This window comes from Pyrus communis, chromosome 8 (genome assembly GCF_963583255.1).
Source record: "Pyrus communis chromosome 8, drPyrComm1.1, whole genome shotgun sequence".
In the NCBI taxonomy this organism is placed as follows: Eukaryota; Viridiplantae; Streptophyta; class Magnoliopsida; order Rosales; family Rosaceae; genus Pyrus; species Pyrus communis.
This window is the reverse complement of record NC_084810.1, coordinates 14,404,384-14,421,804: the sequence shown is the minus strand read 5'-3', so window position 1 is coordinate 14,421,804 and position 17,421 is coordinate 14,404,384. Positions and strand designations below refer to the sequence as shown.

Below are 17,421 nucleotides of genomic sequence, written 5' to 3'. Positions count from 1 at the left end.
TAAGGTAATATTTGCTTGACTATGCAATTGATTTACTTATACTCTTGTATGTTTATTCATAATGTGCAATTTTGGTACGTAGTTATTCAAGAGTAGAGAAGAATTAATACAATGGGCTCGAGAAGTTGGGAAGGTCAATGGTTTTGTTATTGTGACCTTATGATCCGATCAAGGTGGAAAAGATAACAGGAGCCCTAGACTTACATGGGTTATGAAGGGAATTGACAATATGTAAATCGAATTCACAAAAAAGACATAACGGATGAGGATAGAAGGAATTCTGGAACGAAAAAATGTGGATGCCCGTTTCAATTAAAAGGTAAAAAGCTAGCAATTGATGATGATTGGATATTGACGGTAGTTATTGGAGTGCATAATCACACAGTAGCAGGCCATTTGGAGGGTCATTCATTTGCTGATAGATTATTGCCTAAAGAGACTTCGTTGTTGACTGATCTGTCTAAAAGTTTGGTGCAACCAAAGGAGATTTTGACTACACTAAAATGAAGAGACAAACGAAATGTATCTACACTGAGGACAATTTATAATGCATGTCAACATTTGAGGCTTTTGGAGAAAGGTGGGAGGTCCCAAATGCAGTAATTGATGAGTAAGCTATCTGAGCATAGGTACACTGAGTGGCATAGGAGTTGCCCAAAGACTAATATTTTTTTGGACTTGTTTTGCACACATCCGACTTGTTTGAACAATTCTAGATTCTATTCATGATATTTTTTTTTTTTCAATAAACTCCCCGTGTTTCGATGCTTTTTTGTATTTTTCTGACTAAATTACTCTTGGTTTGATCCTCGGGGAATATGAATTGGGATTTTTTTTGTCTTGTTTTGCTTTAGAATTTGTGCTCTTCTTTTAAATACACGTCTATGATTTAGTGGTTTTTTTTTTTTTCCTGTAATAATTACAAAAATATTTTTATCCCTAAGATTTTGGTTGCCCAAATGAGAACCCACCTCTCTACAACTCCTATTTGCCTTCCCTTAATGAAATTTTAGAAAGCATTCTCCATCATCATCTAGCATAACCTCACATACATGCGCTCCTTGCCGAAAAAAAAAAAAAAAACCCCCAAGGATTCGGACTTGAAGGATGGTTTACTTGAGTAAGCTTCTCCATTTTCAATCCCTACCAAACATGTACATCAGGCTGGAGATTAGAAGACCTCAGTTTTTTTTTTTCTTGGCTTTTAGAAGAGTAATATCATTTGTTAATATTCTTTTTTTTAAAATAAAAGTTTATCTCTAATTATATATAGAGGGTTATTTTAGAAATAATAGTGGGTGGGAAAATAATATTTTAATTTTTTAACTTTTATAGTGAGGGCAAATATAAGGTGGATGAAGAAATAAGACAACAGGTGGATGGGTATAGTCAATCTAAAAAAAATGTCACTATTTTTGTCAGTACATTCCTAATTTACCCCTAAAGTGAAATAGAATTTCGAAAAAACCACTCTCCTCACGCCAAGAACTCACACCGATCAATCACCCCTCGCCGCCATGAAATCATGGCAAGACAACGACCCACCTCCATTGATGGCGATATTACACCAGCGACATTCTCTCGCTTCCTAATCTTCATTTTCTCCTCTTCCATTCTTACCTCGTCATGAAGCCCGATGATCTGAGACAACTTCAACCTTCATATCTGTTGTCGCCAACCTTGTAGGGATGGCTGACGACAATTTGTAGTGTCCTTCTCATTAGAACGAAAAATAGGAAAGTAGAAGAGATAGAAAGAAAAAGGGAGAGGGGAAGGGATAGATGGGTGGGGCTGGGGCGGAGATCGGGAACTCCGGGACCAGAATCTGGGTCAGTTTCCTTAATTATTTTATTTTGTTTTTATTTAATTTATTTTCTGAAAATTTAGGATTAAACGGGTAGATTGTTTGCAACCTGTCAAAAAGATGGCTGCGTGGTAAATAAAGGCTACGTGTCATGTGGCCATTTGTGGGGTATACCAACTGTTTGATAAATTTTTTATTATGACGAAAAGATAAATGATATATCATATATTTTTATGTAAGTGATTTATTTTTTAAGTTATTAATTTTTTAACATATATACTCTATTATCTGTATAATAACACGTGATGTATCATTTCGTATGCTTGTGGCATTAAAAAATCTCTTTTTTTGACATGGGGCACCGGGTACCCAGAAAAATTTCTCCACCCGTAGCGGAGAATCAAATGGCAGGTCTAGTCCACTTTGCTAAAGGCGGCGGAGTTAAAAGCGCCACTCAACCAATTAACAACAGTTATCACGCTAAAGTAAACAGAAGATTTTCAGGGGAGGACAGGATCAGAACATAATCCGCACAGAGAGAAGAAAATGGAAAAGGGTAAACGGGAGGTGGTGGTTTCAGCTCTGCAATTCGCTTGCACCGACGACGTCGCCACCAACGTCGCCACCGCCGAAAGGTCTCTCTTCCCTCTTGCTCTTCACCCCTTTAATCTTACTTGATCAATAAATTTGCTGAGTTTTTGTTTCTCCCCAATTTATTAAAGTTTGCAATTTGAACTTTTTATGTGTATTTCTGCAACTATAGAACCAAAGGTTATCAGCTTGTTTTCCGTATGTGAACAATTCTTGTACCGGTTTAATTTCTGGGTTGTTCTTCTTTTGCCAATATTACTCCATTTTACTGGTTTTTTACCCAGAACATTGCTCCAGTTGTATAATTATATGTTCGTGTTTGTTTTGCCATTCCTCGCAATGTGGCCAATACTGAAACCCCTTTTGTTAGAGCAAAAGTAAGTGGTTGCTGTGGATTCTATTCGCTTTAAGGCGGATGTCTCTTGATTTCAACTTGACACTGCTTTACTCAGGTACAGTTTGCTTGCTCTGGTTATTAGGCGTTTCCTCGTATTAACCTTTCAACTTTGATCTCATGAATTGGATCATGACGCATCTCCTCAATTACTTAAAGAGTATGCTTTTGAAGATTGTTATGCGTATTGAATCAAAATTTATCGGTTAATATGAAGAAAGTCATTTGCTTACGTGTTCCAAGCTTTTGTTCTATTGTTGGTCGGATTTCGATCAAATGACTGAGAGTGTGGTTTGTGTCTCATTAGATTACTTAAAGAGTATGCATTTGAGCATTCTAGTGCGGTTGTGTAGGGCTTCGAAAGAGGAAGCCCTCTTTTTATGAAAAGAAAGAACTACAGTGCAGTCCCTTCATTGAAACCGTCTATCTTTTAGGTCCTCTTCAAGGATCATCTCTTCAAAAAATTAACTAAATGATTTTTTTTAGCCATTTAATTTTCATTTGGACAACCACGCACACAAGTTTGTGACAAGAGTTCACATGATATGCTCATGTACAACTAATTTCTTCCTGGCTTCGTAAGATTTTATTTTTTTTATTTTTTATTTTTATTTATTTTTTTATGTGAAGCATATCATGCGATGTCGCGTAGTGGATGATGTTATTTCAGAAAATTGAACCATTTTAGAATTAGGCTATTAAACTTTATTTGAGAGTAAATGAGGATAAATTTTTTTTCCCACCTACACTATATGGATTTGGATCTAGTTTTTGTTTTTGGGTTGGGGGTGGTTAATTTAAACTAAAGAGTTGAGATCCTGAGGGGTCTTGAGGGTCTTGCCTCAGCTGGGTCCTCTCCGGGTCAGCTTTGACCTAAAGTTATGTTTGCCCTTCCCCATGCTCCTGCTTTTTCTCTAAAGCAATATCTTGTGAGTTGAATTTATTATCCTTTTCCATTCAGGTTGGTTAGAGCTGCTCATGCGAAGGGTGCAAATATCATTCTTATACAGGTATGACACTTCAAATCTGGAAGATTTTTTTTTTCCTAAGTTTTGAACTCTTTTATTTTCCCTTTCTTTTCTTTTCCATGCTTATAGTGATACATCCTCAAAGTTATTAAGAGATAATTCAAATTAGAAGTATATCTGCAGAGCTTAGCCTAAGCGTACAAAGGGTAGAGTAAGAAAATGCATTCAACCTAAGATACTAAGAACTTTGATAAATTCTTTGACACAACTTTTGGACAACAATCAAGCTTTCATGCTCCTATCCAATAATGGATGTTGCTTCAGTACATTGATACGTTGAAGTTCCGAACAGTGCTGCACAGAGTGCTTGCAACTATTACGTGCATGTAATTTTTGTGGCATTTTGGCACCTTGTTTTGGGAAGAAATAAAAGAATACGTAATTATGGTAAAACCAAGGCATATGAAGGGGAAAAATAACCCAAATAAATATGGCTTGAGGAGCAAGTTTTCCATAAACGTATGATTGAATGTACATTTTGATAGTTTAAGTCCTTTCTGATTGATTGTTGCAGGAACTCTTTGAGGGACATTACTTCTGTCAGGCACAAAGGGAGGACTTCTTTCAGCGAGCAAAGCCTTACAAGAGTCATCCAACCATTCTTAGGTGAGTATTGGAAAATAGCTTTACAACATACCAGGATAATCTTAAAAAAGAATACAGGAAAAAAGAAGAGAAGAAAAGCTTCTTAATTTAATTTGTGCACATTTTTTGGGCAGTAATACTTGTTAAGAATTTTAATTGCAAGCTCTGTAGGATGCAGAAAGTTGCCAAAGAGTTGGGTGTGGTAATACCAGTTAGCTTCTTCGAAGAGGCAAATAATGCTCATTACAATTCAATTGCCATTGTCGATGCTGATGGGGCAGATCTTGGACTTTATAGGAAGTCCCACATCCCAGACGGACCAGGTATTCAAGTAGGATAATGTTCCTGTTGTTTAAATTCACCTGTTACCTTTAATAACAGCCACTATTTTTCTGCTGCAGGCTACCAGGAAAAGTTCTACTTCAATCCAGGTGATACTGGATTCAAGGTCGGTGCTTCAGACAATTACAATCTATACTTAATGCTATTTAGCGTGCTTTTGATGGTGATTAATGTAGTGTTGTTGTTAAGCAGGTTTTCAAGACCAAGTTCGCAACTATTGGAGTTGGTGAGCAAATTTTAAAGTAGATGCTTCCCTAATTTGATGATTTTTAAGGGGGCACCAGTTGCCCAATTCAAGGGCTGGTCATATCTATAATATTCTGTGGGCTTTATTTGGACTCTGCAATCTTTCTGTACTCGATAGTAAAAATCATCCGGAGCTTTGTGTGTTTGACCAATGGTATACTTAATGTGAAGACTAGAATCTAAATCTGCTAGTACTTCATTTTGTATCAGCAATTTGCTGGGATCAATGGTTTCCCGAGGCTGCCCGGGCTTTGGTTCTTCAAGGTGCTGAGATATTGTTTTACCCTACTGCTATTGGTTCTGAACCTCAAGATGGAGGTCTTGATTCTCGTGATCACTGGAGGCGAGTGATGCAAGGGCATGCTGGGGCTAATGTGGTAAGTTTATTCATAGTAGTTTGGCCACTGGCTTCTTTCTTTTTTCTCCCTCTTTTTGGCACTAAGTAGGGCGGAGGAGCAGACTACTGTTTTGACTTAGAAAGCATTTTTATTAGTCTAGGTTAGCTTGTATTTCCTTGTCCATTTGGCTATATCTGGAGTTAAAGTTTATTTTCTTTATTATTTATTCTCTAAACTCTCAACGTCCTTGGATCAACAATGGCCAGTCATAAGATGCAACATAAAAGGGGGACAATTCGAGATCTGTTTCGTACTGAATTCATTTCAAGGAAACTAATCTAGTTTTGATGAACTTCAGGTCCCTGTAGTAACTTCAAATCGCATAGGAAAGGAGATAATTGAGACCGAGCATGGAAAGAGTGAGATCACTTTCTACGGTAACTCTTTTATAGCAGGTATGTTTCTCTGGTTTTCTGTTTTCTCTGGTTTTTATGGAAGTTGAAACTACATCCATATAGTCCATCTTTTGTTAATGTTGGATGTGAATTATTAAGAAATAGTTGGATTTGCATAATTCATTGTCCAGGACCCACTGGTGAAATTGTTGAAACTGCTAATGATAAAGAGGAAGCTGTGCTTGTAGCACACTTTGACCTAGACAAAATCAAATGGAAGAGACATAGCTGGGGAGTATTCCGCGACCGCCGCCCAGATTTATACAAGGTGCTACTGACATCAGATGGCAGCAATTCCCCTTTGTGATCATTCGTTTTGACAGTGCTTGTTGTAGAATTAATAAAGGACTTCCAAGGTACGGTCCCTCGTACGATTGGAGGATTTAGGATTTACTTTCGAGGAAGAAATTTTCTCAAGTGAAGTATTATTGGATGATCATCTCAATTTGCTTGTCTAAATCTTGAAGGTATCCGGTATTTATTGAGAATGAGATTATCATATTTCTTATTTAGTATGCTATTATATCACTTCTGGTTAAATTCATTTGTGTTGTTTAATTATACAAAGACATTTGAACCTAATACCTCTCACAAGTAAAGAGGAATACTATTAAACTGTAATACTAAATGAACGGATAAAAATTAAAAGTAGGTGTGAACAAAGCTTATGACAGAATAATAAGTTGGGAACTTGTATATCTCTGCTCACTCAGGTTTGGATTTAATGAAAGATTATGCATTGTGTTTCTTATTACACATGGTTATATTAAACTTTCTTCAGGCCTCACGTAGTCCTTTGCATTAATTGAACTTTTTATTCGACATTTTAATAATCTTTCAACTCATTCATCGACTCATGTTGAACCATTGATTTCAAATCGTGAATTACGTATTTTCAATTTATATTTTTCTGATAATTGTATCTTATAAACTTCCGTATTTTTTTTTTGTTCAAACATAAGATTCATTGATAGACTCGGGTACATTGGGGAGGCCAAATAACCATGAGTGTAGATAGACCTGGGGTCTGCCATAAATAGAAGGCCTCTTCGTGCTCTAGCTCACCTGGGAATCCCTACCAGTAAATTCAGTCACACTAAGATGACCATACAAGGATACAATGCGGACTCCAAAAGAGCGATTGGTAAGATTCGCCATAAGTGTTAGTTGGCAGACTTGAAGTCTGAAATCACGTGTTATGTGATTGATAATGACACGTCTTATAATCTACTGCTGGGAAGGCCTTGGGTCACACTCTCGAGATCTGCTACACTTTGAAGTTGTGGATCCAGAACAAAATAAATCAGGGGAACATTATCCTTGCTCCAAATTTCTACAAGGATCCTTCACGAAGAGAAGACCCAACACCTGTAACATAGTGGGCTTAGGGAGTAACTCAGATGAAGAGCTTAACTTCCCACAATAAGAAGAAAAGCCTAAGGTGGTAGACCAGATGCAACTCAGAAAAGGGAAGACACTACCCGAACGTCAACCCCCAGTAGCCAAGGACAAAGGAAAAGAGAAGCGGATTGAGATTGAAGAGGATGCCATCTCTCGGCTCTTCAGGATGGCTCCTTTGGAGGGTCGTATTTGTCTGAAAGATCAGACAACATATATTGCTCACTCTATGTTTGTTCATCCGCCAATTTTCTCTTGTTGGAACGATGTCACTTATGGGAGGCCAATGACAGGATATAACTATCTTTATGATATCCCAAGTGCCCTCACATAATTAGCGAATTACACATATTGAAGTACTGTGGGTTGCTGGCCCAGCTCAACGTTATGGTCAAATCCAGGTTACTGCCTTTATATCTGCCCCACGCTGCTCTGTTCCGTCAAGCGGTAAGGATCTCGCCCGAAAGTGATGTGCTTACAAATGAAACCTTGTTAGTAGTTCATCAAACTTCATGAGCTCACGAAAAGGTCTCTTGCCCTTCCGTCTGGCAAAGGTACCAAACTACTATATTGGCCCTAAGATCGAATAAGGGTCATTCTTTATAGATCAGATCTGCAACGCTTACTGATTCAATCACAGCCGATATGCATTCAATTGCAAACAGAACACTGGTTAATTGAACAATTAGCAAATCTGTACCCGTAGCGGCCTATTATTTAGCAGCTGATTCTAGACCAGCCAATTCAATTGTAGCTATTTCGAAAAAATTGCCTATTATGGCTATGTAAAGGGACTGGCTTCCCAGAAAGGTTAATGCCCTAGGATTGGATTCATACCCATATGGAACTGGGTGAGGGATTCCTTGAAACCAGGGCAAGAATCTAAAAAGCGATAACAAGCTAAAAGGCGCATCTCTCTAAGCCAAGATCGTCCGCTCCTCAGCAATTGATCCAAAAAGTCCCACAACTCTTTCTTAGGCGAGCGAAGTGAGCTCCGTTGGACGTTGGAAGAAAGAAGCTAATAGAGTCATAGATGATCCCGAAAGAGGCAAATTGCTAGAAAGTTTATCAAATCCGATTTGACGACTAGCTTTACTTGATAGAGTTACCTTCCATGCCCGGTTAAGTTCACCCTTAGGGGAAAAAGCCTTTCCTTGCCTTACTAGACAGTAAGAATTTAATTGCCTTGAAAACAAAATATAAGTACTACTTTGGATACACTATGATTCACATCTCTCATTAAACTTTTATAATACAATCTATGTCCCATTCTTTTAGTTTTAGCTTTCTTCATTGAGTAAAAGGAAATTAGCCTTTCAAATAGAAGGCATATGATAGCTCATTCCCGAACTTATTTATATCGTAAGAGAGAAAGAGAACCTTCTATGCCCAATGACTCCCACGCTTTCCGTTGGTCAACAACCAACCATAACTCACTATAATTCTTCACTACTCGTACAGGAAGGTAAGAAAAACTTGCTTTTCTGGAGGGAATCAAAATGACGTAAATCCCAATTTTATGACCCAGGAACAGATTTTGCTATTACAAGTAGAAATAGAATTACAACTCGAAAAGGAAAAGCAACTAGAAAAGGAAAAGTTATTAAAAACGCTTGAGTTGCTGCCTTGTGAAAAAAAACATCATATGTAAGTAAGTAGCATCTCAAATAGAAATATCCCTTAATGAGTATTCATACATCTCCTCAGAGGCAGCGTTCGGCGGCTTCTTTGTCTTAATCTAAGCCTCGGGTGCATCTTGACCAACCAATGCCAAACAGCAGGGCTAGGCTTCGCACACATTTGTTGATTAGCCGACAATGTGCGAAAAGACTCAAATAAAGAAAAAAGGGTTGAATTTCCTCAGTAGCCTAAAGTATGCAGGAGCTTGCTCCAAAGAAAGAAGAAAAACAATAGCTAGGGAGTTTATATCTCAAGAAGTCGGAATGCGAGAATTGGGTCATTTCGAATTATATTATGACTCTTGATAGGAAAGGCAGTGAGATGAATCTTCTTGGCAATTGGGAGAGAAAGATGCCTCCCGGGACAACCTCCAAAACTTGACCACCGGATGCCCGCATTCCACTTCCCACACATAAATAGCATGGCAACATCACCTTCGGTGCCTTATGTCAAGTGCAAAGTAGCAGCAGAAACTAACTTCATTGAACCTATAATATCATAGGGAAGAATAGGCAGAAGAGGTCCCTCTAACCGTGGTACATGATGTCGTTTGATCTTGGCATTCATTATTAGCTTATGGAGAGCCCTAAACAAAGAAAACAGAGATATTTTTAGAGAATTTGCAGGATTTTGTGGCTCGGCAGTCCCCCGGGTGGGTTGGCTACCCGCTACCTTGTTTATTGATAGAAAAAACAAGATTTCACTGTATCAGCACAACTGGTTGTATATGGGAGCATGACCATTGGAGGAAGGTGTGGCCTCTTAGCTTGTCCATATCTGCCCAACTGGACTGAGAACCCACCCTTGGTTTTCATAGCTTTTTTGAAATGGTCTGTCATCCAAGCTTCCTTTATTGCACAAGAATATCGGACTAGTTGCAGGGCTTGCGAGGATTTTCGTGTAATTGAGCCTCCACCTTTACCCAGACCTCCAACCCTTTTAACTGTCTCGAATTCCGATTCATTCCTAGTAAAGCTCTGCACTTTTGCGGGAGCTGGGTACGTATCCCTTCAACATTGTACCCTGAAACCCTTATTTTCATTTACTGTATTGTATGGTTGATTGCATCATCTATCATCTGGTTCGTAAGCTGATGTCGCTCACTTGACAAGAGCTTGTTTTCTGGGATTTCGAATTGAAGTTGGTAGATGTAAGGTTGAGAAGCAATGGTGAAAGAAGGGCAGGTTCTGAATGAAGTGAAGACTTTATTTGTCCACCATCATCAAGAAAGTTGTGAAGCAAAGACGTTTATCCAGTAAAATGGTGGCTACGGGGATAAAGTTTTTGAGGCAGGCGCACATTTTCAGTGCATTTCTTTCAGAACCTAGGTCTCGATTAGAGGTCGATCAACTAAAAGAGAAACGAGATTCTTCAGTTATGAGCACGAAGACAAACACCCATCCCATCTCGTTGCGAGGAGCTTTTTAGTAAGCTCTCCATTTCCTGGCAGGGAAATCAGAACAATGGAGATCATAAGATGATCAATAAATAAGATCAGGTATAGCCCACGGTAGTGGAATCTCTTGGAAATCCATCGAGGAAGGAATAAGGCGAAGTGATTAGGCTGCAGATTGGGCTTTAAGATCATCACTTGGTAACTAACAACGGTACGTGCCATCGATTCCCTGGTCGCATTGATACGGGGGCAAGAATTAAGGGTAGCTTCACCTGACACTCAACATTGGCCGAATGGGCACCATTTGTATAGAAAATCTACGTTTTATTTCATAACCTCATACTACTTTGTTAGAGTGGAAAGACACGACTAGAACTCTTGAAATAAAGTCTGTGTTTCCTGGATCTGGAAAGAACTGCCTCTGCTTAGCATTCACAGCGGATTCTTGAACTAACAACCATGTTAGCAAGTGTTTTCACTTCGTAACTTGATTTTTTTCTTTCAAACCAACCTTGACTATTGAGATTATCCATCTTTTTTTCCGAATCGAAATAAAACTAGTATCCACCTTCTTCCTTTACCGGTATCCTATGATCTCTTGACTAAGTCATTTCACACTAAGCACTAAGAACATGGGCTGGTACCGTGCTACTGCTTTGACCTAGGATTCTTTTCCTCACATCGGATTTTGAACTGGAAAACTGAAGCTTGCGAGATTGCTCGGTACCCTTTGCATTGTTTGCAAGCCTTTTCCCCTTGGACAGATAGCGTTGTGAAAGAGAGAAGGATTCGAGAGATTGAGATCGATCTCCCTTCCCCTCTTTCAAGATCAGATCGAGAGTTCCAACAGAACGAGCATTCGCTCTACTTCTTATTCCCTCTTTAAGCTGCGTAGCGTATATAAGAGAAAGAATGGCTCATGCATCTTTTCTTCTTTTAGATAGGCAATAGAAGCAAGCATAAGCGGAAATGATCAATGACTTGAGTTTAGTTCTTGAGTTCGAGTGGGGGTAACATTTCGGTCTTAAGCAAAGCTGTCATGCTTGTATTGTTCAGTCAGTTGTATATTGTTAAGCATGATTGTAGAAATACAAATAGGCGAAGAGCTGTTTTCATCAGGAATTTTGTTAGAAACACGGCTAATAACTAGAGGGCAATGGTCTTTCTTTCAGAATTTTAGCCAAGTAATCACCATTTCTGGCCGACTCTCTTTCAACTGGTGGTGTTGACAAAACAGCCTTAGAAGAAACCGCTACAAGGTACGAAAGTTACTTAAAGGACTAAGAGGAGCCAACAGACCACAGGCTATCAGGGGAAGCCCAGAGCCCCCAGATAATCGCCGCTCAGCCAAAATAAAGAGGGACCACAAAGTGGCATACATACACGGCTAATCAAGAACAATTGCATCACCCACCCTGGCTCATATTCAGGCAATACAAAGCTATCTGGATATTCCATAGCCTCCTTGAGAATCTATATTTGTGAAAATGAAGCAATCTTTGTGAGGTTAGATAACCTTAATCCATGTTTGGGCTCGGGCCAAAGGCATCTTATGAAGAATTAGGGTTCGAGCCATGCCAATTCCCTGATTCAAATCATTCTTTCTTGTCTCAAGGGCTGCCTGCATAGCAATCAACCGTCGTTGGCGCTTCCTACTCCTTCGGCTAACAAGAGTGCTCCATTCTCCTTGAATATATCTTTCATCATATTTTAAGTCTTCCTTGCTCTTCCGATGCTAGAACTAAATAGGTTATGTTTGGTGAGATCTCAGCTATCAAGCAAAGAATATCTCCAACTATTACAAGGATTTGAGGTGACCACAGGTTGCTTAGGACAATCTAAAACTCTTTTTTTTGGAAAGGAGGATTTCGGCTTCTTTATTCCTGAGTGCCAATTCGATCTTGCGGTTGCCCTCCTTTATTTGGGGCCACCTCTGGATAAAGCCATCTTTCAATCCACGTGGATGAGTTTGATGAGGTTAAAGAGGTGGCCGATGGGGCTACTTGGGACGGCCCAGCTTCAGAGAAGGCGACTGCATTAGCGGGCAGCACAGTCCCTGATTCGATGGGCAGCGGTGAAGCTTGACGCTCAGGAGTCTGATTTACTTCTATCTTTGATGAAAAAGTGAGGTACTTTTGCCAACTACCTGAGTCTGATTCAAAATTTTGTATTGAAGAGGGGCCAACATCACCCATGTGCTGCCCTTGGTTAACTGTCTCATTTCTTCCCGTCATATGCATTATTGTTTCGTCAAAGATCCCGAAAGTGGCTAGAAAAAAAAACCAAAAAGAACCATCCTTCACGGGCTAGGCCCATACTCAACAGGACTTTTCTCCCAAAAGAGAACCCCATTTTCAAAAGTAGGGGCTGAAAAAAATCCATGGAGCCAAGTTTTAGACAAAAAAGATAGAAAAGACTGGACACTGTTGCTACAAAGAGGAAAGGCATCGCAGCTTTGGCCCTATCTTAAGAAGTGATCGAAATAACTCTTGCATGTTCACAACAGTTAAGTAAATCAGCTTCCACCACCACAACCTCAGTGGTCATGATGACAACATCCCCCAGAAATGAATTTGAGGGTTTCTAGTGAAGGTATATTAAGGACTGGGGCTTCCACAACACCCCATGGGGAGCCATACAAAAAAAGTATGACCACCGCTTCTTAAAGATAGACCAAATCCGCATTTGGGATCATGTCCCTTGGACTACTTTAGTAAAGGGAGAATGGCAACTGGGCTCTGCAGTGGTAGAACCTGGTGAACCGGACGTACTAAAAGGAAACATTTTCTTCTCTTATGAAATTCCTGACTAGTCGTAGTTAGCCTAAGGACTAGAATAAGAGGTTTCAGCGTATCAGGGCTGCTAGGCTTCTTTCTCATGGGAGGGGTTCACATCCAACTCTGCTCGATACCTGGTCATTGGCATCATCTTCTAACTCGTTAAGCGTAAATGGCCTATATAAGATAACTCTGACCGTCTCCTACTTCTAACTCAAGTTATTAGCCCTCTACTGACTACCATGGCTGGAGAAGCTGTGAAGTAATTTAATAGCTCGACTGAGATGGTTACGAAGAAAAGTCACTCGACTATGACAAGAAGAGACTACGCAGTAGTGTGGCGTGGTTGGTTTTGGATCTCTAACACCACGACTTTTGTTTCACAACACCTTGGGTGATAAGGCACACAAAGGGTCAGGGGAAGCCAGACGTACCGGGCTAAGGGTCCGCAGGAAGACCTTATGAACAAAATAAAGAATCAGTGAAGCAAAACTTCCGAGTGATGAAGTAGCTCGACCGTGAGTGAGAGGTGAACTGTGTAAAAGTATGGTTCCCAAGCATGATAATTATAAGCAGGTTGTTGATGAGGAGTGGAATGATTTTGACTTGGACATTGTGTCTAAGTTGAGTAATTTGTCTCGGAAGCTGTATGAATAGAATAAATGAGTTTTTGGTCCATAGAAAGAAGAGGATTTTGGCCAGAATGCAAGGGATGCCTATTTGTAGAAGGTATTCTCCTTTCTTAATTCAACTAGAGCATAATTATCAGAAGGAGTATGAAATTTTTCTGGATCAGGAGAACTTGTTTTGGAAACAGAAGTCCTTGGTTACAAGGTGGGGACAGAAATACAAAGTTCTTTCACATTTCCACTCTTTTAAAAAGAAGAAGAAACAAGATTGAAAGGTTGAAGACTAGTGATGGAATTTGGGTTAATGATAAGGAGGCTATCAATAACTTAGTTGTGGAATACTTTACCTTTTTCTTGAGCTTAATTCTGATTCTATGGTTATGGATTTACCTAGATTATTTCTTGTCATTGAGCCTGTTGATCTGAGGTAGGAATGTGTTTGAAGAAGAAATTAAAGATGCTCTATTCTTTATTGGCCCACTCAAAGCCTAGGGCCTGATGGGTACCTTGATATTTTCTTCCATAACTGTTGGAATAGTTGTAAGGAGGACATTATCAAGCTGGTTTTGAGCTGTTTCTCTTCCGGAGACTCTTAATGACACAATTATTGCCTTGGTTCCCACCGTTTGAGGGCTTTACTCACTCTGCAGAACATATAATTGAACAAGAGTTTCCGATATTACGGCAACCCTACGGAAGATGCCCCTGTTGGCTGGCTGTTATTAGTATAGGTTTGAAACGGCTATAACAACATATTTATATTTATATTAAACTTAAACCACTCATGAAAAAGAAAGCTCGGCTTCAGTGACTTAATCCTATGGTTTAGCTACTTCTGGTCCTTACGAAAGTCTTTTTTTACTCGAGGTACTTAGTGTTATTGGATGCTCGGATTGTAAGGCTAAGAAGAGCAAGAATCTATTATGCCTTTCACTCAGTTATGAACCAGTAATAGAACAGGAATTTGACTGGATTGAGATTCGCGGTGCTTACACCTCTAAAGTCAGCCTCGCTCAACAATTCCTCGAGACCAAAGAAAAAGTTTTCTTTTGATCCCAAGGAGTTAATTACCTATTATAGTTGGCTATTCTAATGATAGAGAGATTAGGGGAATATACTAATTGAGAAGAGAGAATCAGACCCTAAATGCTTACGTGACAGAGAGGAGATATACTAGTGAGATGCGCAGGTGTATGAGTTCTGAGATGTGTAGATAGAAAGAGAAGAAGCCGTTCCAACTGGTCCGTAAGGGCGACGAAAGGTAGGATGCCCCTGTTTGGCTTTTGTTTTCGAAATAGGGTTTGCCGTTAAGCCAACCCTCCATATCTGGACTCTGGTTCAAGTCAACAGTGGCAAAGATTGCCCACTTCACTTTGCTTCACTTCCACCTCACTTCGTTTACTTCGTAACCTCATGTTTACACAAAATGTTGTTGTTAAGGAATTCCCACTATGGTCTCCAGAGAACAATCCTAACCCAAAGCTTGGAAAACAGTTCATAATCCTGCCTTCGATCTCCGCAAGCGGAGGGTTTCGCACTTAACCAGCGGGAGATTGCTCAACCATACCATTAGGGAGAGGGGATTGATACGATCTTGAGCGTCAGGCGAAGCCGAGACACATCCATACTAGAAGCCATTTGAACTTCCAGCAAAAGGACTTGAGGGTGACCTAACCGAGTCCATCTTGTTGGAAAAATCTCCATTTCATTAAGCTAAACCGAGCCCTAACCGAGTCCATCTTGTTGGAAAAATCTCCATTTCATTAAGCTAAATCGAGCCTACTTGCTAAGCGATGGGCCTGTCTTCCCGGTTGGTACATCTTGCCTAGTTTGATCAATGGGAGGAACGAAGTGAAGAAACAAACCCATTAGATTCTTCCATCTTGCTAACTAAATAAATGGCGTCTTGTACTCTTACCTCGTCTTTGGCGCCTTCTACTTTCATTCACGACCCAAGCTTCGATTTCAATCTAAACTAAATCACCCTATCCAAATCAAGATCGGAAACGAACCGTATTTATTGTTAGAACATTGTAGATCCAGGGGCAACATAGATCTAGGGGCCAGAAACATCATATTTATTGTCACAACTCGTGTTCACAGCACTCTGAGACACCCGAAAAAAATTGTATTTTCAAGGGGGAAAAAAGGGCCATAAGTAGGCCTTTTGCTATTGCTATAAGGGCTGCTCGCCTTTATACGGCTTAGCTTCGATATTGCTCCTATGTAGTGGTCGGCCTATAAAGTAGTATTCCTGCCATACTAGAATGCCTATTATCTAGTGCTAGAAGCTTCGCCAGAAGCAAGCAAGATGAGGCCGCTCTGCTTCGTAGACAAGGCTCGTTTTGTACTTTATTTACAAGCTTGTGCAGTACTTGCCCCTATCTCTAAAGGGGCTTATGCACTCCACTCACTGTTTACTAAATGAACGTTAGAACGAGCGAGCGAAACCTTCAATTTAGTGGCTTCCCCCCTTATTCCTCTAGCTTTTCTTGAAGGTAGTCCTTTGGTCTATGGGCTTTGAAAAAGTATTTTGCCCTAGAGTGGATAAGGTTATTAAAGAATTGAACAATGTCTTGCTCCGCCAGATAGGAAAGGCAGTAGAAAGCATAAGGATCGCAGGTCAATACATACAGTTAGCTAGGAGACCATTCATTTATCAACCAAAAAAAGAGGGTTAATTAGGCATCTAGAGCCTTAGGCAATGGAATAAAGCCTACCTTCTCAAGCAAGTTTGGCTACTGGCCTACAACCTCAGTTCCATATGGATTGACTGGATCAAAGCTAGATATATCAAATCCAAATTGATATGGGACTTTTTCCTTCCAACTGGCTGTTCTCTTGTGTGGAAGAATATATGCAAGTTGATCCCCAAAGCAAAGCTATTCATTTTACATGTCATTGGTGAAGGATTGATCACTAAATTCTAGTATGATACCTGGCTTTCAAATGTCAGATTAGTTGACACATATGAGGGGCGTGCGATTTTTGATCTCAGCTTGGGTGATGCACTCTTACTGTCTTAGATTTTTGGTCTTCTACTATTCTTGAAATCTTTCTTTTCCTTTAAACGACGAAAGAATATGGACCTTTACATCTAATGGCCTCTTCATCATCCAGTCAACCTACAAGGCCTTAACTTATCCTGCTACCTCCTTATTCTGGCCGAAAAAACATCTGCTTCCCGACCGATACATGCGTGCACATGCTATCTAAATGTGATTAAAGACGAATGACTTCCTTGCTAAACTGGACCTTGGTTACGATTGCGACTGTGTTCTTTGTTACAGAGAATTGGAATCGGTTCCCCAAAAATGAAAAATCTCTCTTCAGGGGCATTCTCAACCTACAGACTATCTTCAACATATCTCTGAAGTTTGGTCAGTTGAGGAGATTGAGGGCACAGCTACTAGACTGGTATTTGCTGCTGCGATTTGGTACATTTGGTTTGAGTGCAACGCTCGTATTTTCTGTACGAAAAGGGTGCCCAAAGAAATGCTGCTCTCTCTTATTCACAAACAAGCAGTACCACAGAACGGTAAAAGGATGGGAAATTGTTCCACTACTCTTGTTCAAATGGTTTTTATGGTTCGACTTTCATCGAGATTGCCGCAGTCCTTAGGCCGACAAGGGCAGAAATAACACTTGTTGAAGGTGAAGGACCCTAATGCGGAACATAAATAAGAAGACAAAGTCTTCCATTGAATGGCTGGTTTACAAACCTGGGCTCATACGGAACTCAGGAGAGGATTTAGCCT

The 17,421-nt window shown here is 39.9% G+C and overlaps 1 protein-coding gene across 1 annotated transcript; it reads left to right on the top strand.

Annotated features, from left to right (window-relative positions):
* Positions 1-2,164: 2,164 nt before the first annotated feature.
* LOC137742387 (N-carbamoylputrescine amidase) lies at positions 2,165-6,291 on the top strand. The gene is made up of 9 exons (XM_068482242.1): positions 2,165-2,439; positions 3,751-3,799; positions 4,332-4,423; positions 4,574-4,725; positions 4,804-4,850; positions 4,937-4,970; positions 5,201-5,367; positions 5,687-5,783; positions 5,915-6,291. The coding sequence occupies exons 1-9, from the start codon at positions 2,351-2,353 to the stop codon at positions 6,088-6,090; spliced, it is 903 nt and encodes a 300-aa protein (XP_068338343.1). The 5' UTR covers positions 2,165-2,350; the 3' UTR covers positions 6,091-6,291.
* The last annotated feature ends 11,130 nt before the right edge of the window (positions 6,292-17,421 follow it).